Raw genomic sequence first — 25,370 nt, 5'->3', positions numbered from 1 at the left:
TAATCACTCTTATACACTCTTGTATCACTTAAGACCAATAGGATTGACTTCTTATCATCTCAAAGATAATTCCTTCTTGGATTTATGTTAACTAATATATGGCATGAACTAACACATGTGGATATGGGTTGTAACATTCTGCACTTGCGGTTAACCCTTCGCAGATCCGGGGCCGCTTTTACGGTGAATCTCCCATTTCTGCGGTCCCTGCTGGCTTTCTCCCTTTTCCGCTTCTGCGTTCTCTCCGCTGCTTCTGCGGCTCCACACATACGGAAGCCAAACCATAGGTGCAGTTATGATAGATATCAGCATCCGAAGCTGCAACTCCAAACTCCAAAATCCTTCTGTCAACCATCCGAAATCATCCCGAGGCTCCAGGGACCTCAACCAAAGGCACCAACAAGCCTAATACCACTATCCAAACTTATACCAATCCTTAAAACACCTAAAACAACATTGAAACAATGGATCAACCACGGATTCAAGTCTAAAAATTCCAAAACTCTAAAAATACGCTTTCGATCAAAAAGTCTATCAAACCTCGTCTGAATGACTTGAAATTTTGCACACACGTCACATTCAACACTACGGAGCTACTCCAACTTTCGGAATTCCATTCCGACCCTCGAATCAAAATATCACTATCTAACTAGAAACTTCAAAATTTGAATTTTCGGCATTTCAAGCCTAAATTAGCTACGGACCTCCAAAACACAATCCAAACATGCCCCTAAGCCCGAAATCACCCAACGGAGCTAACGAAACCATCGAATTTCCATTCTGAGGATGTCTTCACACTGCTCCGACTACGATCAACCTTCCAACACTTAATCTCTCATTTAGGGACTAAGTGTCCCAAAACTCTCCGAAACTCAAAATCGAACATCCCGGTAAATCAAAATAGCATAAATAATTACGGGAAAAGCAGTTAATAGGGGATCAGGCGTAAATTCTTAAGACGACCGGCCAGGTCGTCACATGTTGTTATTGCGATTGTATTTTCTCTGTTCTTACGTGGTTATATTTTTTTTTCCGCATAAATTTGGCAACTTTTTAGTCTGAGAAAGCTTTGAGACGAGAAATTGGGTTCTCTCCTACTACTTTCAAGATCCACTTTTACTCTATTCAAGATAACCTCATAACTCGAAGTTAGTTTTATAATCTATTTTATCACACTATGGTTTGAGTTTGAGCCTGTGTTGTGCTGATTTGGGTTTTAAGAATTTTGACCTAAGGTTTTAAATGGGGAATTTTAGTTTTAGATAGGGTATTTTCAGATGGAGTAATATTTGTTCTAATTACACATTGCCTGATTGGTTTTGGGAAACTTTGTCTATGGACTGGTTCAACCGAAATGTAATAGAAAATTTATCTGAAATTTGCTAATTGTTAGTTTGTTTAGCATTTTACAGCTGGATAACATTTGTATGATGCTTCACATTTTTGTACTATTATCTGATTTGCTTAGTTGACATGGTGAGTTCACAAAAATTCTATGCCGATTTTAAATTTTTAGGTTCAAGTTGATTGAAGAAATTCAAGATAATCTCATATTCTAGACCTTAGTCTTATTGGTTTTTTTGTTTCTATTTCGGACGGTACCTGTTATTGTATAGTTTTGGGTGTTTATTAGTTTGATGTTAGGAGTTTAAAAGTATAGCAGTGTCAATCAATATGATGGAAGTGGATACGAAAATGAAAAGGCTGATAAGGTATTTACTTGAATTATCCATTAATTTGATTCTTATTGACTTAATTGAAAGGACAAGGATTGCCATAATAGCTAAAGGAATCAGTTTTGCAGTTTTAGTTTTTGATATTTTGGTATTAATTTGTGAAACTTTCAAATGGATATATTCTGTTGTTTATTTGCATAATTTGCTTAAATTCAATCCATTTTTAAGTGTTAGAATCTTAAAACACATCTTCAATTTCAATTGCTCTTTTTCTTTAAGCCCTTTTTAATCTACTTTTCATACTGTTCTACTGTATTATTTTCCTTTAATGTTTTGATGGTCAAATTAAGAGATCTGGACAACCAAAGTCAACACCTCCTACACTTTATTTTTGCAGCTCTCGGTTTACAAATTTCTGAATATGTCTGGTTTATTGAGGATGCTATCAATATGCTAAATCTTTTTTGGCAAGCTTCAGATTTAGTAATGATTGTAGTTACTTCTGTAGCTCAATATTAACTTCATTGTTCTTATTTCTTAGAGTTTCATGTATTTCACCAAGTTCTACCGAGTAGTATTTACAGAGTATTGGGTTAATGTAGTTTCACAAGGCCAAACTTGGACGTTTTGATCTGGTTATTTTGACATAGAGAATTTTACAGAAGTGATATCATTTGTGAACCTGGATTGCACTTGGTTGTACCAGTGTTAACTTTTTTTCCATTCTGCATCACCATTTGATTTCTTTGGTATGTTAGTTATTATAGATATTTTAATTATTATAATCCTTCCACTTTTAATTAGGTAATTCATTTATTTATTTTTTAAAATAGATATGATGAATAAAATTTGGTTGAATATTCGAAATAGAGTCGACCAAAGGTATAGAGATGGAGTAGACAACTTTCTTAATTGGGCATTCAGTCAACCAACGGTGAACACTATGATTCGGTGTCCTTGTAAAGGGTGTATGAATACCGTGTTCAAGCTAAGGGCTGGTGTAAGGGGAGATTTATTGAGGAAGGATTTCTGGGATTCTTATAAAGTGTGGGATTTGCATGGAGAAGTGTTAGTTAGAGCTGAAACTTCTAATACTGCAGTTAGTGATGAAGCGGAAGATGATAGCATTGAAGAGGATAATATTACTGAAATAATTCACGATACTTGTGGATATACGAATGTGGAGGATAATAATAATAATCATTGAGAGAACAATTAAAAACCAAATATACATGCAATAAAGTTCTACAAATTATTAGAAGATGCTGAGACAGAACTTTATCCTGGTTGTAAAAAAGCCTCGAAGTTGTCTTTTGTTGTTAAACTACTTCACTTGAAGTGTCTTAACCATTGGAGTAACAAATCAATGGATGCATTATTGATCTTCTTTAAAGAAGATCTTCCCGATGGGTCATTTGTGCCTAATTCTTTCTATGAAGCAAAGAAAGTTCTTTGTGACCTCGGCTTGGGGTACACCAAAATAGATGCATGTCGGAATGATTGTATTTTATATTGGCGTGATTATGCAGATGTCCAAGCATGTCCTAAGTGTGGTAAGTCTAGATGGAAGTATGAAGAACACAGAGGCAAGAAAGTAGCTCATAAAATCTTATGGCATTTTCCAATCAAACCAAGGCTTCAAAAATTGTACATGGTAAGAGAAACAGCTAAAAAGATGAGGTGGCACAAGGAGGGAAATATTGATGATGGTGTCTTGTGACATCCGTCTGACTCAATAACATGGAAATCCTTTGATGCATGACATCCTACCTTTTCAGCTAAATTAAGAAATGTTCGATTAGGTTTGGCGAGTGACGGGTGGAACCTTATGGGAACATGAGTTCTAATCATAGCATTTGGCCAGTCGTACTAGCTACGTATAACTTGCCACCATGGGATTGCATGAAAAATCTATATTTCATGATGATGCTTCTTATTCTAGGCCCTAAGTGTCCAGGCAATAATATCGATGTATATTTACTACCAATGATTGAAGAGTTGAAAGAATTATGGGACGGGGTGGAGACTTATGATTCACACTCAAAATCTAATTTTTTGATGTGTGTGGCTATCATGTGGACGATCAATGACTTTCCTGCATATGAAAATCTTTTAGGATGGTCAACCAAAGGCAAGCTTGCATTTCTTTGTTGCCATAAAGATATACAATCGACTTCCTTGTGTAGTAAGTTGTGTTATATGGGTCATCGTCGCATCCATGGCGGAGAAGTACCCTTTAACAGATGATGAAGCACTTCTGCAATTACAAGCTTTAGGTAATGTGACTTTTGGTAAAGGACAAAAGAGAAAGCGTGATGTTCATAACAATGCTTACAATTGGAAGAAGAAAAGTATCTTTTTCCAATTACCTTATTGGAAGAGTCTTATCTTAAAACATAACCTTAATGTGATGCACATCGAAAAAAATGTGTTCGATAATATTATATCAACTATCATGAATATGGTTGGAAAGACAAAAGACACATTGAAAAGTAGATATGACTTGATGGATCTTGGAATCAGGCAAAAGTTGCATCCTATTGAGGATGGGAATAATATTTTATTACCGGCAGCATGTTATGCATTGTCCGCGGAAGAGAAGCTGAAGGTATGCAGTTTCTTAGCTAATCTGAAGGTTCCTGATGCTTTTTTATCAAACATTTCAAGGTGTGTCAACGTACAGGAGAAAAAGATACATGGATTGAAATGTCACGATCATCATGTATTGTTGCAAGACATTTTTCCAGTAGCTATGCGTGGTTTGCTACCCAAGGAAGTGTGTGATCCAATTATAGCCTTAGGAAAGTTTTTCAAGAATATATACTCTAAATGCTTGACGATTGAAGATCTTGATATCCTAGAGGCAGAAATTCCTGTTATTTTGACCGAACTTCAACTTGTTTTACCTCCGACTTTCTTTGATGTCATGGTTCATTTGCCAATTCATTTGCCAAGTGAGGTAAAGCTTGGAAGACCAGCTCAATATCGGAATATGTATCCTATTGAGAGGTAATTTATTGTCTAATAATTTTGATGCTATAGTTTTAGAATGACACACATTATATTAATAAGTCATTTTATATAGGTATCTGTGAATACTTAAGTCATATGTTCGCAACAAAAATCATCCAGAAGGTTATTTGGCAGAGGAAAGCCTCACATTTTGCTCAAGATACTTGAAGAATATCTCAACAAAGTTCAATAAACCAACTAGGAATGACGATGGATCTACGTCAAATGATGAGATGTTTATCTTTAAGAAAGTGGGCAAACAAAAGGTGGCTCAGAAGGCATCATGCTATCTCATGATGAGTTTAAACAAGCATGTATGTATGTGCTTCAAAATTGTGAAGAGGTTTCGAATTTCATGGAGTAAGTCTCGTATTAACTCCAAGATAGTTTCACATTTAGATAATTTGAATCCGATTTATCTTAGCTAACTTAAAATGTAGGGAATATACAAGAGAGATCAAAAGCCAAAGTTCAATGAGAGCTCATAAAAATAGGTTTCTTGATTGGTTTCGCGTACGTGTAGGTGTCTACTCAAATGATAACAATATTAGTTTATTTATCCCATCATGTTATTGGTCATAACACTGTTGTTCATCTTTGTAGATATCTATACTATCTACACAAGGACGCACAAATGATAAGCTCATAAGCTTAGCTATCGGTCCTGGACCATTAGTACATCGATATTCAACATTTGTGGTGAATGGATTTAGATTCCATACAAAAAAGCTTGCATTGAGAAGAAAAACGCAAAATGTGGTGTTCTTGTGAGAGGAGATAATTCAGACTCTAATAAAGAGTATTATGGTGTATTAGAGGACATTTATGGGTTATCTTATGTGGGAAACAGAAAAGTTTACTTATTCAAGTGTCATTGGTAGGATGTGGCTCGCTTAGGAAGAGGATATAAGATTGACAAATATGGCTTCACAAGTGTGAATACTCGGTGTGCATTGAATACAGATAAGCCATTTGTGTTGGCATCTCATTCAGAACAAGTCTTTTACTTAGGCGATATGATTGATAATGATTGGCTTGTTGTTGTGAAGACAAATTCTCGTGACCTTTTCATAATGCCTGATAATGATGATAATTGTATAGATATTGAAGATGAAGAATTACTGAATGAAGAAGTTTATCAGCAAGAGGAAGCTAAATTTAATACTTCGTGCACCAATGACCAAGAAAATATTGTTGAGGTGTCTCTACATAGGGATAATGTTGAACCACAAAGTATTAACTATGATCATGCAAGTACGCAAGCTCAAACCAATGTGCATAATGAGGAAGATGATTTCATTAATGACAATCATATAGAAATATCAGAGAGTGAAGATAGCGAAGAAGAGTTATTTGATGATGATGATGATGGGGAGGACACTGATACATCCTCTTGAAGACTAAGAAGCAAAAGACTGATGATATAGATGTTACATCCTGTTTTGAAAATTCTCTGTATTTTTGTCCATAACTTTATGCTACCCCATGTATTTGTTTGGAACTGTCAATGAACCAAAGATTATTGATGTTTGAATCTTTATATTTCTTTTTTGATTCTCTTCTAATGCTTGAAGCTTTATGTCTATGTCTTATTTTTGAAAGTTCTCTATATGTTTTTCCTTATTAATTTCATAAGAGAATAAGTGGTGAAGTAAAATTAGTGAATTAATATTTTCTCTATTCTGATCAATCATTTTCTTTTTATGTTTTGTTGCAGGAAATGAAAGGAATTGGACGAGGAAAACGTGGGAGAGGCGGGACGAGCTGTGGTTGTGAAAATTTTTAAGGACGTGGCAATTTTGGAGCGACGTCTCATCCATACAGACCGGACGAGTATCTGATACATCTATAGAGATAGGACAACGAAGTAACCCGGGTCAAGGACCTTTATAGACCGGGCGAGTATCTACTAACTCTCTCCAAATACCTTCTTTAGAAACACAATCATCACGAAATGTGGTAGAAACTGTGCATTGCTCTCTAGAGGCTGAAAATTGTGCAAGTCAGTTTCTGTTTTTTGTTGTTTTGTGAAAATTATTTTTACTGATTGAGTGGAGCTACTAATGAACAATAGTATCCTTTTACTTTGCAGTTTCTTCCAGCAATAAAAAAAGAGGAAGAGGAAGAGGAAAATACAAATCTAAAAGTTTAGAAGTAAAAACTAAATATGGTGGAAAAGTTAAAATTATGATTCCAGATGACATTGACATAGCAGTAGGTTCTGGGGCTAGAGATATTGTTAATTACGGTGGTTTGATCATGAGGAGCACTATCTCGTTCCAAGATGAAAATTGGCAGAAAAATAGTTCTAAAACACGGAGAAGTAATGTAGTTAAAGGTCAAGGTAATAAACTGCTTTCAATATTATATTGGCTTTAAGCTGCATGGTTTATTTATGTGGTTAGGATATTGAATATAATGTTACATTTATTGTCAGGATAAATTTGAAGTTTGCAGCTGGTTGCGAGAGCATAGGTTTCAGGCATTTGTAATTAGCACTATGCAAAGGCTTTTTAGAGCATGAAAAACTCGACTCAGCATTCTGTACTCTATGTACAGTACTAATGAAGAAAGATTGTCTCATCGACCTGAAGATGTTGAGCTTGAGGACTGGAAATACCTAATACAATATTTTGGAAGTCCAGAATTTAAGGTATTAACTTAATACCTGAAGATTGTCTCTTTGAATGGTGATTTATTAATCTATTTACTTACAGGTTATAAGTGAGAGGAACAAAAGAAATAGAGAAAAGCAAATAACTACGCATACTTGTGGTACAAAGTCTTTTGCAGAAGTAGAGGAATCTACGGTAAAAATATATTTAGTCCCCTACTATCACATATGCTTCTTTGTTATTTATATATTTGTATATTTGCTTATATATTTTTCTCCGTAATTATATTGCAGAGAAATACTATTACTAGAAAATTGGACATACCAGATAAAGTTTGGGAGATCCAACATACACGCAAGGATGATAGAGGCGAACTGGTGTAGTTGGATTCACAGTCCCAACAAATTCATGTAATTATCTAAAAACACTTAGAAAGTTCTCTGTTTCTGTAAGTTTCATTTAATATATTTTGATCTAAATGATTATATGTATAAATGCAGGGTCAACTCCAGTAAGTTGTCGCTTAGCAACAATCTGAGGAGATCGAGCATCCCATGACTAGAGATTAGATTTTATCCTCCATTGTTGGTGAGAGAACAGGCTATGTTCGTGGAAAAAGATACGAAAAGAAGCCTCCTAAAAAGAGTAACATTCAGCAGGCATACATAAAGGCCAGCGTATCTTCTACTATTGATATTGTACTCAAGAGATGCAAGCCGAGATGGATAGGAAGTTGCAAGAAGAACGTGAACAAATGGCTGCTGAGTTGCGAAGAAATATGAAAATTGAGTTGGAAAGGAAGTTGGCAGAGGAGCGTCAACACGCAAATGAGGAGCGTCAACACGCAAATGCAGAAGCAGACAAGAGGATTTCTCTAGAAGCGGAGAAGAAGATGCATGAACAATTTGCTAGTTTCTTGGCCAGAATGCAACAACAACAGGTACTTGCTCCACTCCTTAACAATTCTTCTTCCTTCTCGACTTTTCTTCTTCCTTCCTTCTGTAGTGACTTCATGTTTAGGGGTTTAGTAATGTGTTGGTATCTCTGGTTTTAGTAATGTGTTGGTTTTATTTCAACAGAAAGGTTGATCTTGTGCATTATAATGTTGACCATATTAGGTAGGCATTCTAAACAACTAAATAACCAAATCTTGTTATTGCAATTAGAGCGTGCTGAGTGATACCCTAACCCTCTTGTAAACTTATTTATTGTTGATCTCCTACAAAAAGGTTCTGCTATAGCCATAAATACAAGTTTATATCTTCTCCTAAACTGATTAAGCCTATCAAAGGCACCCTAAGATCTGATGCCTCTCACATTCTAAAATATAGATTTAATCATTAAAACTGGATAGATGATGATAATGATTTGGACTGTGATCTAGTCACAGTTATCTGACTTTTTGTTCTTCCTCATATGTTCCCTCTTGTGGCTTTTCCTCTAGCAGATTAGACTCATCTAGGTGATAGGTTCATAGTCTTAGTAATTTCTTCAAAGGTGGAGTTTTCCTCCACACTTTCATATTCTTCTTCACTTGTCTATTCATTTTCCTCTTTTTCAATGTCTATGTCTTCATCAGTTGACATTTCTTCCGCTGACACTTCCTCCTCCTGTTCCTTATGGATAGATGATTGTGCATCTCCTTGTTTGGTGGTTGGTTGTTTTAGCTGGTTCTTTATTGTTATTATTGAATTTATATTGCTAGATTTGGGTGGCTGGCATTTTTTTTATCAGTATCAGTATCAGTTTTTTGGCTAGTTATTTTTGTTTTTTGTTTTAGTTTGTTGAATCTAGTTTTATGATAACAATACCTTCCCCTTTTGATAAGTCTGTTTTTTCTTTATAGTAACCTCCTTAAACCCATTATCTCCTCCCTCATATCCTCTTTTACTACATCATAATCATATCAACCAAAGTATCTTTGATGTTTTTTTCCACATGCGGACTGGAAAAATGTAGTTTAGGAGTGCTGGAGCTAAGTGTTTGATAGCCCGTTAACACCTCTGCCAAGTTGTTCATATAAGCATATCGTCGAGCACTAATATTCTTAACCAAATCATCACTGCCTCATTTTTCTTTGTTACTGCTGGTATTGTTAATAATGCTGGTACTTATGTCTTTGTTATAGATCCAAAGTGATATGTAACATTTGTACTCATTGTTTTAAGTTGCTATAGGTTTAAGAGCGGCTTTGTAGTGATAACCCTGATTCATATCCTTTATAGAAGTTTTCTGATTCATATCCTTTACAGAATTTTTTTTTGTTTGTCAAGAACTATAGTCGACATTTCTGCATGCATTTGCTTTATGTGCTATCTTCATAACTGCAGTACCTGTAATTTTCTTGAATATCAAGTTGTCTTTGAAGTATGATACACGAGGTTATTGCTAAAACCTTTGTTAACCAAAAAATGTAAAGTTTAGTTTTTTTTTAACCGAACCAAACTACTTAATTTTGGGAACATAATCGGAGCCAAATGGTATCATTATTAAATACTAACATGAGATGAACTCACCAGTTAAGTTTCGCATTACTTAATAGTAGTAGTAAAGTAGTAACAAGAGGAGAGGCCTCGTTGTCAGTAGTCGTATCCAAAATGAAAAACATTTTGTAGGGTACATAACTTTTTTTTTGGTTTCCCACCCGGTGTCCGGGACCCGCATTAGAGCCCGACTATATCCGGATTCCCGCCGCGTAGGGCCCCATTCGGGGGGAAGAGCTCCCTACCAAGGAATTTTCCATACCCAGGGCTCGAACTCGAGACCTCTGATTAAGGGAGGAGCAGTCTCATCCACTGCACCACATCCTTTGGTGGTGGGTACATAACTAACATAACGCATAATGAAGTATGTCACTCTTAATTTTTGGCAGTACTAAATACTAACTAGCTTTGGAAAATGCGAGCCACTAGCTTTCTCCAAAACTAGTTATATATTGATATCAATTCTTGCTTTTGGATATGGTTTTACAAAAAGTGACACCGTTTCTTTTATAAAAACATGTACTTAGGAAACAATAGCTGATTCTGTTTCATCTACCTAAGTCTTGGTAGGAAGTTATCTAGTACTTGTATCGGCGAGAGATAGCTCGTACTCGATGAATAATTGAGATGTGTGCAAGCTGATATGGACGCCAAAGCAGCTGTAGATTGTAAAGTCGACTCCGTAGCCTTTGAAACCCATGCTACAGCCTTTTAACACTCCTAGATACAGATAGCATGGGACGTTAATGTGCCTCGATGCATGTTATTTTTCTAACGTGTTTAACACTCCTATATTCTCGATTTTCTTTAAATTGATTGTCAATTAATTAAGCAGAAAATATTTACTGTGTTAGGGGAAGCATGGACAAAAGAACAGCTTCTTATGTTGTCCTAAATCTTGCTTTGTGGTCAAGACAACTTTTGGAATTGTTAAGCTGCTTTTTAGTATACAGTCACAAGCAACTTCTTGCTTTCCTTTGACATAGATTGAAAATTCTTAGAATTTTGATAGTAGTTGGATATAACAAATTTCATTATGTTCCTTATATATATTACTTTTGTCTAGCAGGGACAAGGCACTTAAACAATGGTATCGTTCAAGGATGGTGTCGGGCAAGGAGCAATTACGAGACACTTAATATTTTGTCGTTTTTGGGATATGTATATGCGTACAATTACAATGCACAATGAAGTGTCAGGTAGTATATATGTAATTGACTTTTTAGTAATGATAACATTTATAATATTCGGCTTGAGAAATTCTTTTGGTGTTTGTCAAGCATTACTGATTGCTTTAATATTGATAGTCAATTGATATGAATATCTCTATATGAAATTTTAGAGAATTAGGTTCCTACTGGCATGGAAATGTATATAATTTTGGTCGTTATAATTGCTGAGAAAATAACTTTTAGTGGCGACATAGTTTTGTCAAAAAATTAGTAACTGTTGCGATATATAAGCTGCCACAGAAGGTCAATTTATTTTGCAGAGACTTTAGTCGCTACAGAAAATATTGTGTCTTTCATGGTTAAAACTTTTAAGGCCACTTTAATCACTACAAAATGACATTTATAGTGGAGACATATCTTGCCACTGAACATAAATATTTTTTGTGGCAATTTTAATTGCTACTAAAGGACATTTATAGTGGCGGCGTAATCTTGCCACTGACATAAATATATTTTGTGGCGACAGTAATCGCTGCTAAAGGTGAATATATAGTGGCGACCCATCTAATATTTGTTCTTATGGAACAATTTTTTGTAGCGTTATTTCAACCTTTTGTGGCAACTCTGTCGCCACAAAATATGTTCTTTTAGTGGAGACTACAAATGTCGCCACAAACAACCTTCAGTTACGATTTTGCTTGTGGCAATACAAAGTCACCGCTAATACCTTTTAGCAGCGACCGATTCGGAGATTTTGTGGAGACTTTAGTCGCCACAATAAGGGTGATTTCTTGTAGTGAAAGGGGTCGCAGTAGGGTTTTTAAAATAACATTCCGACCGATTCGGTCGGAAAATAGGTCAAAATAGTCAACCCTCATTTTAATAAAACGTTCCAACCGAATCGGTCGCTATTTCTTATTTTTTATTTTATTTTTTTAATTGTTCCGACCGAATTGGTCGCTAACAGTTACGCGGAATTTTTAGCCAAAATTTATGACGGATATGGACAGAATATCATTTCTAATTATTATTAAAAATTCGAAAATATATTTTTATGTATTTTCCGACTGATTCTGTTGGAAATTTCCGACTACTTTTTTCAGTCGGAAATGGGCCGTTTTTTTAGTAGTGTACACTATGTCATGGCGCTGTCTCAGGGAGAAAATTTGTCGTCGTTTTTTGTATTTTACAGGTGACATTGTTTTTTGATTAAAGGTTAAATTTGACAAAAAAATTAAAGAATAACTCAGAAGAAATTAGAAAGTTTTGTTATTAGCCTTCGAGTGAAGAAATTCAACTTCATTTCCGTAATACTAGTAAGTAATTCTTTGTTCCAATCAATAGAAATTCCTAATATATATATATATCTTGGAAAGTTTTAAAATTAAATTTGTTAAAAATTAACCAATCAGTAGTTAATTACATGTACTTAAGAAAAAGTTCCAAATTTTCATTTTAGCAGGACTGGCAAAGAAATGAACTACGAAGAAAGAAAGAAATTGTGGTCGTTTTTCTTGGGTAAACCTGTAAAATAACCAACTTTAGTTAAGCATTTGACAAAAGAGTCTGACAGCAAAAATGTCTGGTTATTAAATGTTTTAGGTGCATGCTCCCAAGTAATATCCCAAAAGATAATATCCATATATTATAGCTCAATTATATAAAATTCACTAATTAAATGAGTACATATAATTGAGTTCCAAGAAGGTAAGTTAGTTATTTGATATTTTCACAACATATTAGCCAAAAAGTAGCTAGATGGGTAACAAAGTACATCATAGAGTTCGTACTTTTTTTTTTTTGATCGGATAAAATTAAGTAGCTAGTATTATCTTGTACTGTTATGTATTGAACGTTCTCCATAACGAGAGCAACAATAATGGAACTGGAAGTATATAGGTGTATACGGTCGAAATCAGGTATGCCCGATTTTTCGAGCTCGAGGGGTCGTCTTAAGCCCGAATTCAGGATAGATCGAGTTCGAGCGCGATGGACCAGGCTCGAGCTCGATGACAGAGTACAAGACTCGAAGAATTAAGTGTTCGGGGAATGTCGGAGCCTAATATGACATGCCTCGAGATAATGCCGTTATAGATTTCTAACATAATGAACAAAATTCCTGCCACGTCTCCAAGATCATGGCGTAAATCCCGGAAGAGATTTGTACGAATCCGTACTAGGCAGTTAGACAGCTGTCCCAATAAGATTCTTTACTGTAAATAGAAATGTATCTTATTTAGGGTTTCCCTATTATATAAAAGGGACCCCAATCATTTGTAGACATCATCAATCATTGGCAAAGAATATACTCTCTCTTACTTTCTCGTTCATTGTTCATCAGAATTGTCTTTTAACTTCATTATTCTTGCTTTATTGTTCTTGACTCATCTCGAGGTCACTTTGGCTCGAGGTCGATACTGCCTAGCAACACTGGTTTGATTTTACTTATTTCCTTCATTTATACGCTATAATTCTTGGTTATTAATTAGTATTGAACTAAATCACATATCTTTAAAATAAAAAATCTAGTTTAATTATTACTCGTATTTTCGAGGTAAACAGTTTGGCGCCCACCGTGGGGCTAAAGATAATAGTGATTATTTCAGTGCTGATTCTGATAACACACGTTATTTTCACACTTGTTCTTGTCAAGAAATTTTTTGTTCTCAGGATAAAACATGTCAAACACACAGAATGCACCCGTACATGATGAAGAAGAGGATTTCCTTACTCCTCGAACCTTCGTTGTTCCCGAAGAGTCGGACGCAACCAAATCAACGGTCGAGGAACTGGAATAGGTCACACTGGTCTAGTACATGCCCGATAAAAAAGTATACCTGGGAACGGGGTTAACCCCCGAACTCAGGAAAAAACTCATTCAATTTCTTATCGATAATATGGATTGTTTTGCTTGGTCCCATTCAGATATGACAGGGATCCCATCGGAAATAACAACACACTGGCTAAGCATCAACCCCAAGTTCAAACCGGTGAAGCAAAAGAGCAGGCCCCAGTCCGAGGTGAAGCATGCATTCATAAAGGATGAGGTAACCAAACTTCTTAAAATATGGTCTATTCGGGAAGTAAAATACCTCGAGTGGCTAGCCAACGTGGTCGTAGTTCCTAAAAAGGGAAACAAAGTTAGAATGTGTGTATATTATAAGGATTTAAACAAGGTATTCCCTAAAGACTATTTTCCATTGCCTAATATCGATCGCATAATCGATGCCACAGCCGGCCACAAGATCCTTACCTTTCTCGATGCCTACTCCGGGTATAATCAGATTTAGATAAACCCGGGGGACCAGGAGAAGACCTCATTTATCACTAAGTTTGGAACTTATTGTTACAACGTAATGCCCTTCGGGCTAAAAAATGCAGGAGCTACATACCAATGTCTAGTTAACAAAATGTTCGAGGAACAGATAGGTAAATCAATGGAAGTTCACATTGAAGATATGTTAGTTAAGTCCCTGCGCGCAGAAGACCATTTAACTCATTTGCAGGAAACATTCAAAATCTTGAGGAAGTACAACGTGAAGCTTGACCCGGAAAAATGTGCCTTCGGAGTCGGCTCGGGCAAGTTCCTCGGCTTCATAGTGTCTAATCGAGGAATCGAGATCAACCCCGATAAGATCAAGGCCATCGAAGATATCACAATCGTGGATAGTGTGAAAATCGTGCAAAGGCTAACAAGACAAATAGCCACCTTGGGTCGATTCATTTCAAGGTCATCAGATCGAAGCCATAGGTTCTTTTCCTTGCTCAAAAAGAAAAAGGATTTCCCATGGACCCCAGAATTCCAACAAGCCTTAGAAGAATTGAAGCGATACTTATCGAGCCCACCTCTGCTTCACACCCTGAAGGTAGATGAAAAGCTTTACTTATATTTGACAGTATCCGAGACAACGGTAAGTGGGGTACTGGTTCGAGAAGAGCAAGGTACGCAATTCCCTGTTTATTATGTAAGTCAAACTCTAGGAGATGTTGAAACTAGATACTCTCACTTAGAAAAATTAGCACTTGCATTAATGCATCTAGAAAGTTAAAGCCATATTTCCAGTGTCGCCCAATTTGTGTGTTAACAACTTATCCTCTCCGAAATGTTTTGCATAAGCCCAAACTATCAGGCCGATTGGCCAAATGTGCAGTCAAACTTGGCGGGTGCGATATTGAATATAAACCCCGAATGGCCATTACGTCTTAAATCTTGGCCGATTTTACGCCAACCCTCATACCCGAAGTGGAGAAAGAACTTCTGCTAAAATCGGGTACATCATCGGGGGTAACTTTTCTCGGACGGTGCCTCGAATGTGAAAGGGTCCGGGCTCAGCATTGTTTTGAAGCCACCAACAGGTAGTACTATTAGACAATCTATTAAAATTTCTAGGTTGACTAATAATGAGGTCGAGTATGAGGCCATGATTGCAAGTCTCGAGCTAGCTAAAAGCCTGGGGGAAGAAGTCATCGAAGCCAAGTGTGATTCCCTATTGGTCATAAATCAAGTAAATAAAAGCTTTGAAGTTCGAAAGGATAGGATGCAAAGATATTTGGACAAATTACAAGTAACCTTGCATTGCTTGAAGGAGTGGACTCTAGACCATGTGCCTCGAGAACAAAACAGCGAGGCTGATGCACTCGCCAACTTGGGGTCATCAGTTGATGACGATGATATTATCCCAAGGACCATCGTCTAATTATCAAGATTTGTGGTCAAAGAGGGTCATGCTGAGATAAATTATACAAGTTTGACTTGGTATTGGAGGAATAAGTATATCGAGTATTTGAAAAATGGAAAGCTTTCATCGGATCACAAAGAGTCGAGGGCTCTGCAAACCAAGGCTGCTAGGTTCACGATGGATGAAGATGGAACATTATATAGAAGGACGTTCGATGGACCATTGGCGGTATGTTTAGGACCGGGGGACACCAATTATATTCTACGAGAAGTCCACGAAGGCACTTGTAGGAATCACTCCGGCGCCGAGTCTTTGATTCGCAAAATTATTAGAGCAGGGTATTACTGGGATAGAATGGAAAAAGACACTAAGGAGTTTGTCAAAAAATGTGATAAATGTCAAAGGTTTGCACCGATGATTTATTAGCCCGGAGAACAACTTCACTCGGTTCTATCTCTATGGCCTTTCATATAATGGGGAATGGATATCGTCGGCCCCCTTCCAACGGGCCCAGGTAAAGCTAAGTTCATTTTTTTATGACTGACTACTTTTCTAAATGGGTGGAAGCACAAGCCTTTGAGAAGTTCAGAGAAAAAGAAGTTAATGACTTCATTTGGGACCAGATCGTGTGTCGATTTGGGATACCTGCCGAAATCGTATGCAACAATGGCAAGCAATTCATCGGCAGCAAGTTAACGAAAATCCTTGAAGCACACAAAACAAAGAGGATCTTATCACCACCGTACCACACAACCGAGAACGGACAGGCCGAGTCAACAAACAAAACTATCATTCAAAACATAAAGAAAAGGTTGGACGATGCAAAAGGAAAATAGAGAGAAGTTCTACCCGAAGTCCTTTGGGCATATCAAATGACATCGAAGTCCAGCACGGGGGCTACTCCATTCTCTTTAGTATATGGCTTCGAGGCCTTAATACCGGTCGAGGTCGGAGAACCCAGCGCCAGGTTTCGACATGCATCGGAGGAGTCAAATCACGAGGCTATGAATACCAACCTCAAGCTATTAGATGAAAAACGAGAAGCAGCACTCATTCGGATGGCGGCGCAGAAACAAAGAATCGAGTGATATTATAATAGAAGGACCAACCTTCAATACTTCCGAATGGGGAACTTAGTTCTACGTAAAGTCACCCTCAATACTCGAGATCCGAATGAAGGGAAACTAGGCCCGAATTGGTAAGGAACGTACCGAGTCATTGGAGTTGTCAGCAAATGATCTAACAAACTTGGCACAATGGAAGGCGATCAATTGTCAAACAATTGGAATGTATCACTACTCAAACGATATTACCACTAAGGTATGGTCTTCTCCTTTTTCCATTTAAATTTAAGATTAACTCATTGCAGGTGTTCGATCGATGCCGATGGCACATTTCTACACGAAGACCTTGAGTTTTAAAGCACGCGTTGCACTCTTTTTCCCTTAGATCGGATTTTGTCCCAAATGGGTTTTACCGGTGAGGTTTTTAACGAGGCAACAACTATGTGCTACCTGAGAAGAACTCAACAGTATCCAAGGCTTCTTTTCAATCAACCTCGAATACTGGGGGGCTGTCACGACCCAAACCTATGGGCCGCAACATGTACCCGGTACATTACTCAACCGAGTACAAACATAACGTATCTTTTCATATCATACTTATTATAGATAACTGAGCCAGAAGGCTGCCGTGAGATAAGTAGAATACAACAGGTAATACCAATTTATACGTAAGACATACGGGCCTATAAGGCCAAAATAATCACTTGATGTTCTAAATGTCAATACCACACAAGAGGGGGGTGATTTGTGTGGTACCCAATTTTTCGATCTAGACGAACCTAGTTCTTCTAGGTGTTCTAACTACTACTGTTGCGGAATTAAAAGTACAGAAAATAAAGAACACAAAGATTTTTACGTGAAAAACACCTGGCTCAAAAGGTGAAAAAACCACGGCCTACTACTCAGTAGGATTTTCCCAAACATCCACTAAAATTACTGAGCCAAAACAGTATTTACAAAACCTTTTTGTAAACCTAAGGATTAACTCTAATCCCTGTGTAGTACACAGCCTCAACTGTTGCGACACCTTCAAGTTAGCCTATAACTTGAACACTCAAAGTACCTATTACAAATGCTTCTATGAAAGCTGAAAAGGTACAACTTTAAACCACCTACTACAATTGAACTAGAATAAGAATAAACACAACAGAAGTGGTTCTTCTATCTCGTTCAAGTAGCTTCAGGTATGCACACTTAAATCTCACATAAATTGCTCGCAAAATTTCCTTGCTCGTTTGCTCTCAATTTAGTTTAACTTCTGTGTATGTGCAACACCTGTAAAAGAGAACAATCACTGTTATTTAATGAGTTAGTAATCAGAGTTTGATTGAGACTCAATTGCTGATCTTCCATCGAAGTTGAGTCCTTGTACAATACAAACTCCAACCCTATCCTTTATCCGGATTGTGTCCTCTTCCCATAAGGAGACTTTCTCTCCTCATCCAATATGCAACCTTTTCGATCAGTTCAGGAGATATTGTTGCTTGATCACTGAGACTTATATCCTTCACGTGTATCTCACATGTCTAGGTTGATAAATATTGTGCCTCACATGATGGACCTGGTCCATGACTGAGTTCATTTGTCATTCTTCAAAACTTCACCTGAACTTGGGCCAACAAATTCCCCCTCTTTGATGATGACAAACTCTATGCTTTTACTAATCAAAGAACCTATAGGAACTCAGCTTGGCCATCAACACATTAACTTAGAATTTTATCTTTTCATCAAGGACCAGGTTTAATTAGGTTATAAATATCATATTATTCAAAATAAAGAGTAAAGAACAATATCTTCCCCATTTTGGCATCATCGAAAAGTTGCATACATTGTGAATCCCAGATTTTAGTAATTACTCATGGCCATTTGGTCAACTGCAAGTGAAAACATGGATGAAATCATCAATAATCAACAAACATATTCAAACTATTAAGATCAGAATCTTCATAGAACAAGAGAAACAACAGTTGTCATTGATAAGATATGTTTCCACCAACAAACTACAAAAAGAAAGAAAAACTTCCAAAACATGAGGAAAAAAACACAGAAAAAGTCCCTAATTTGGGTCACTAGGGGTACTAGACTGGTTCAGAAGACAATAACTGGACATCCTAAAGCTTGGAGGAACTAGAGGGCTAGGTTTGGAGAAGCTTGAGCATATTCTGAAGCATCCCATCACTCTTCTCCTTTTCTTTTGCTAGCTCAGTTCTAAGGCCATCTCTTTCGGTTTTCAGTTCAGCTACACGAGCCTGGAGCCTAGCAATTTCAGCATCCTTAGATCCACACTCTTGAACCAAAGCCCTAACCTTGTTGTTCACAGGTGTCTTCAGAGATGAACCAGGTTCAACTGGGTGGCATTGACTGGATAGTCACAAGCCAGAAGAGTCTTGACGCCAAAGTGTTCCTTTCTTGATGCCATCTCCTATTTCTTCAAAGGCACATTCAGCCTGTCTAGAACAGTAGTCAATATGAACCCATATGGGGTGGCATGAGCCTTGGAGCCATTTATGACCCTGTCCAGTAATTTGACAATAAAGGCAGGCCAATTGATCTGCATTCCTCTCACAAGGCACTCCATAAGAACCAGGTCCATGTAGTTGGCAGTGTGCCTCCTCTCCTGTCTGGGCAGCAGGCACTTGTTAACAAATTCAAACAGGACCTTGTTCTCAGGCCTCATCTCATTTTTCTGCACAAACCTGGCTTCAGGCACATCTTCAGCAATTGCGGCATCACAAAAATTCCTATTGATTTGAAGAGCAGTAGGGAGAGAATCTAGACATGGCCACATTTGCCTTGTATAATCATCATACCCCTCACTAGGTATGTCTAGAATCTTACCCAATTTGAGTGCATCAAACTGCACCCTTACTCCTTTCACCAGACTGGTGACTACCCCATTCTTCACTGTGGCATTGGCCATAAACTCAATCAATTCTTTCCTAGCCAGCCTCTCATCCATTTCAAAGACCATGTTCTTCCAACCTTGTGTAGCTAGGGCATCCACCGGTATTCTCATTCCTGGCTCATCCAGGTCTCTTAACAGTCTTCCTTTCAAAATTTATCTTCTGCCAAAGATGGTAAACCTATCTTGTTCCTTTTCAGATTCCTCTTCTTCTTCTTCTCTACTCCATTCTTCTTCTTCCTCAGTAATTTTTACCTGCTTACCTTTCATTGTAGATCTGGTTCTTTTGGCTAAAGAAGGTTCAGCAGATACAGGTTCAGAGGAAGACTTCTTGGAAGAAGCCTTGGCCCTTTTTGGTTTGGGTGTAGGAACTTCCACATCTGTTCCTCTTTCTTGATGGACCAGTTTCATCTCTTCTTCTTCTTCTTCTGCAACCTCAGAACTCTCCACAACCTTTGCTTTTCCCTTCTCCTTCTTTTTCTTCTTGCTTTCTTCCAGAGCTTTCTGTAACTCAGCTTCACTTTGTTTGACCCTGCTTCTAGTGGCTCTTCCCTTAGATACTGACGGTACAGTAGGTTTTGGGGATGCCATTTTGCTTTTCTTTGTTGGCTTGGAAGCAGTTGGAGCTTTTTGTGTGGAAGCTTTACGCTTCTTTGGATCATAACTGGCCCCAACCCTCTTCAGAAGATCAGCTAGTGTTTCCTCAGCAGATGAACCAGGTTTATCTTGTTGCTTGCTTAGATGCACAAGCCCTTCAGTCGCCTCCCCAGAACCACTTCCCCCCGACTTGTAGTCACTTTCTTCAATACCTCCACAGATAGCCAAAAAATTTTCTTTCCCATTTCCCCTCTCATCACCACTTGCTCCCTCTCTCTCTTTTTCTTTCTTTTTACCTCCACTTCTACTAGATTCAGCCCCCTTTACATCTTTGACAAGACCAACCAAGACAAACCTATTTTCTACATTTTGAACCACAATAGAGAATACCACACAAGAACTTACCTCACCAGAGGTTTCTTGAATTTTGTCAGTGTTAGAAGACCCATGTTCTTCACCTTCATTGGCAGAAATAAAAGCTTCAGACTCAGAGCTTGAGTCAAATTCTTGAGTAGGATTTTCCTTCCTCTGGCTAGCCTTCAATTTCTCATTTAGAACTTTTCTTAGAGCTCCAGAAGCTACAGTTTTTCTGGCCAACATATTCTGCCTACGAAACCTAGGTTTTGGGGTTTCACTAGGGGGTGTAGATGAGGATGTATTAGAAGGGGATACTGGTGGGGGAGTGCCAGGATTGTCTTGGGGGTTAGTCATGGTGGATTGTTTCTTGAGAAAAATTTGGGAATTTTTGGAGAGAAGAAGGGCGATCAGAACTTGAGAAGAGTTTTGACGGTTATGGACTAATGAAGAAGAGGTGTGGTGTATATTTAAAGATGATTAGAATTAAATGCAGTAACGACAGCTTTTTCATAGGTCAATTAGAAGTCTAATCAAGGTGTAATTCCGGTCTCTTAGTGATTATTAGGCATCGCTAGATTTTAGGCAAAAATCCCATTTTTTAGAGTTTTAGGGGAATGAAACTGGTACAATGCTCAACGGATAAAATTTCTGGGAATTTGATGAATGTAGGACTTCTGCTCATGATTGGAAAAATAATCTTTCTAATTGTGCAGAGTATAGAAAACATACCTGAGCTTTTCATATGAACACATACTGATGAACCAGGTTCTTTATATAGAACTCTCTTGAACATGCCTCAAATGCCAAAATAGAAGAAACTTTGTAAGAGATCAGTGAGTCATACACATGTCACAGGAGTATACTAATTAAAGTATGAAACTGAGTAAGAATTGATCTAGATATTTACACAAAGTTAGAACTCCTAACCAAATTTTTTTTTTAATATTGCATTCTGAACTGGACCTATTAGGTGATCTTAATCATCCCTAATTCCAACCTATTCCTCTCAAAGTTTTCTCTACTCAGTGCTTTAGTGAAAATGTCAGCTATTTGTTTATCAGTAGCACAGAATTCTATTGAAATCAATCCTTTCTCATAGTTATCTCTTAAGAAGTGGTGTCTAATATCTATGTGCTTAGTCTTATTATGATGAATAGGGTTCTTTGTCATACTTATAGCACTAGTGTTATCACAGAATATCGGAATACATCCCACTTCAATTCCAAAATCTACTAGCTGTTGTTTGATCCTTAGCAATTGAGCACAACAAGAAGCAGCAGCAACATACTCAGCTTCAGCAGTAGATAGGGCCACAGAATTTTGCTTTTTGGTAGCCCATGACACAAGATATGAACCAAGGAATTGTGCCATACCTGAGATGTTTTTCCTATCCACTAAGAAACCTGCATAATCAGCATCAGCATATCCTACTAGACCAAAATTACTACCTTTAGGATACCAAAGACACAGATCAGTGGTTCCTTTCAGATATCTCAGTATCTTCTTTATAGCAGTCAAGTGGGACTCTTTTGTATTTGCCTGAAAACGAGCACAAAGCCCTACACTGAAAACAATGTCAGGTTTGCTTGTAGTAAGATACAAGAGTGAACCAATCATACCCCTATACAACTTTTGATCAACTGATGAACCAGGTTCATCAATATCTAATTTAATGGCAGTTACAATGGGTGTGTCTATTTCTTTAGAATCCTCCATTTTAAACTTTTTGATTAGCTCTTTTGTATACTTTTGCTGATGGATCATGGTTCCATTTGGACTTTGTTTGATCTGCAAGCCTAAAAAGAAGTTAAGCTCACCCATCATGCTCATTTCAAACTCACTCCTCATTAGTTTTGCAACGTCCTTACTCAGCCTATTAGTGGTAGCCCCAAATATGATGTCATCCACATATATTTGCACAACAAGGAGATCTTTACCTTTTTCCCTTAAAAATAAGGTACTGCCAATTTTACCTCTTTTGTAACCATGCTCCAGTAGGAATTTGGATAGTCATTCATACCAAGCTCTTGGGGCCTGCTTGAGCCCATAGAGATCCTTGTCTAACTTGTACACATGCTCAGGACATTCCTTGCTCTCAAACCCTGGAGGTTGTTTCACAAACACTTCTTCCTTTAGGTAGCCATTCAGGAAGGCACTTTTGACATCCATCTGATCAAGAGTGAATTTCATGTGTGTTGCAAAGGCTATGAGGAGTCTGATTGCCTCTAGTCTTGCAATTGGAACAAATGTCTCATCATAGTCTATGCCCCCTTCTTGGTTGTATCCTTGTACCACCAATCTTGCTTTGTTTCTTGTAACTGTTCTATCTTCATCAAGTTTGTTTCTGAAGACTCATTTTTTACCAATGACAGATCTGTCATTGGGTCTCGGAACTAGATGCCAAACTTGACTTCTTTCAAATTGGTTGAGTTCATCCTGTATTGCATTCACCCAATCTGCATCCTGCAAAGCCTTAACAACATTTTTAGGTTCAATAAGAGATAGGAAAGCATCAAAAACACAGAGATTCTTTAGCAGTGATCTAGTTTTGACTCCAGATGTTGGATCAGTAATAATGTTCTCAATGGGATGAAAACTTTGATACTTGTGAGGTTTCACAACTAATTGATTTCTGCTAGATGTCTCTCCCATGTTCTGTTGCTGATGAACAGGTTCCTCTAGGGGGTTTGATTCAATTTCTCCTTGATTAGTTTCCCCTATCAGGTTGCCCTGATTTGAAGGACCTATTCCATCACATGTTCCTTCTTTTGATGCCACTTTGACTTGTGCTGGGGATTCAGTCAATTCCTTTACCTATCCAATGGCTTCATCTTCATGTTCCTGTCTCTCAGAAAGAATGTTAGTTTTATCAAATACTACATGTACACTTTCTTCTACACATAGAGTTCTTTTATTAAACACTTTATATGCTTTTCTATGTGAAGAATATCCCAAGAACACTCCCTCATCACTTCTGGGATCAAACTTACCTAGGGAGTCTTTTCCATTATTGTGCACATAGCACTAGCAACCAAATGCCGTAAGATGGGATATGTTTGGTTTTCTCCCTTTAAGTAACTCATAGGGAGTCTTCTCTACCAGAGGTCTAGTCATGCGTCTATTGATTATCTAACATGCAGTGTTTACCGCCTCTGCCCAGAAGCTGTGGGGCAATTTACTAGAAAGCAGCATGGTTCTAGCCATGTCCTCAAGAGTTCTATTCTTCCTTTCAACTACTCCATTTTGTTGAGGGGTCCTAGGGGCAGAGAAATTATGATCTATACCATTTTCATCACAGAATTTAGCAAACTTGGAATTTTCAAATTCAGTTCCATGATCAGACCTAATGGATGCAAGTTGATTTCCTAATTGTTTCTGAGTTTTTCTAACAAATGCAATAAACATGTCAAATGCTTCATCTTTGGAGGTTAGAAATAGAACCCAAGTAAATCTAGAATAATCATCGATAAGCACCATTACATATTTCTTTCCACCTCTGCTCATGGTTCTCATTGGACCACATAGATCCATATGGACCAGTTCCAACGACTTGGTTGTACTTACCATTTTCTTGCTTTTGAAGGATGATCTTACCTGCTTCCCCTTGCACATGCCTCACAAACTTTGTCTTCATTGAACTTGATATTAGGCAACCCTATAACCAAGTCTTTGGAGACTAATTTGTTTAGCTGATTTAGACTTGCATGACCAAGTCTTTTGTGCCACAGGAGGGGATCATTAACCAACACACTTAAGCAAGTGAGTTTATTTTCTAAGAGAGTAGACAAATCTACAATGTAAATATTGTTAACTCTTTTTCCCTGCAAAACAATCTTGTCAGTGGTAAGGTTAATCACAAAGCATTTAGTAGAGGTAAAAGCTACAATATTACCTCTGTCACACAATTGTGACACACTTATTAGGTTATATTTCAAGCCATCTATCAGGTAGACATTATCTATGGAATGAGAATCTGTTTTGCCTACCTTTCCAACCCCAATGATCTCACCTTTCTTTCCATTACCAAAGGAGACATTACCTCTTTTTAAGTCCTCAAGTGAAAGGAACTGGTCCTTGTTCCCAGTCATATGTTTTGAGCAGCCACTATCCATATACCATATTTGGCTCCTCTCTTTCACTTGGACCTGCAAAAAGAAATTAGGGGTTAGTCTTAGGAACCCAAACTAGTTTTGGTCCCTTTCTATAGGCAAAAGGATGAATCAAATTCCTTCTTGCCCCCCAAGTTGTAACTTTGTTATTGTACTTACTGTATTTCCTAAATTGCTTAGCTAGAAGCGTTGATTAGAAATTTTCTTGTAAAATCCATAAACTTTTTGAGTTTATGTTGTGACTAGGTCTAGTCATAAGCAAAAGCCTTTGTAATTATACAGTAATAAAGTGGCTTGTGGTGAGAGCATCACAAGTTATTGAAAGTCTTTGTAACTAGGGAGTCACAAAGTGGCTTGTGGTAAGAGTGCCACAAGTTAGTTGAGTTGAATTCTTTTTAATAGAGTCATTACAAAGTGGCTTGTAATAGGTTTTTACAAGTTAGTGAAGTTGAAAGCCTATAGGTGTAGGTCGTGGTTTTTGGTCTCCTTGTGTGGGATTTTTCCACGTAAAAATCCATTGTCTCATTTACTTACAGTTTATTTGCATTCTCAGCAGAATCTCGTAGAAGACCAGGTACTCTACTCGCAAATGGAACAAGGCTTTTGATGCACTATTCTGGCTACAAGAGCACCACAGTAGCAACAAGAGAGGACTTGGCTATGGGACCCCAGCACCTAAGTGGGATCCCAAAAGAAAATACATC

The 25,370-nt window shown here is 37.5% G+C and overlaps 1 protein-coding gene across 1 annotated transcript; it reads right to left on the bottom strand.

Annotated features, from left to right (window-relative positions):
- Positions 1-19,759: 19,759 nt before the first annotated feature.
- LOC138875398 (uncharacterized) lies at positions 19,760-20,911 on the bottom strand. The gene has a single exon (XM_070154224.1). It carries the CDS (start codon positions 20,909-20,911, stop codon positions 19,760-19,762), a length of 1,152 nt encoding a protein of 383 aa, XP_070010325.1.
- Between the last annotated feature and the right edge of the window lie 4,459 nt (positions 20,912-25,370).

This window comes from Nicotiana sylvestris, chromosome 8 (assembly GCF_000393655.2).
Source record: "Nicotiana sylvestris chromosome 8, ASM39365v2, whole genome shotgun sequence".
In the NCBI taxonomy this organism is placed as follows: domain Eukaryota; kingdom Viridiplantae; phylum Streptophyta; class Magnoliopsida; order Solanales; family Solanaceae; genus Nicotiana; species Nicotiana sylvestris.
The sequence above is the reverse complement of the archived record's forward strand: the minus strand, read 5'-3'. Positions and strand labels throughout refer to the sequence as shown.

Bases quoted from the DNA above. Each gene is read 5' to 3' on its own strand.
- LOC138875398 (XM_070154224.1), bottom strand. From the start codon at position 20,911: ATGACTAACCCCCAAGACAATCCTGGCACTCCCCCACCAGTATCCCCT.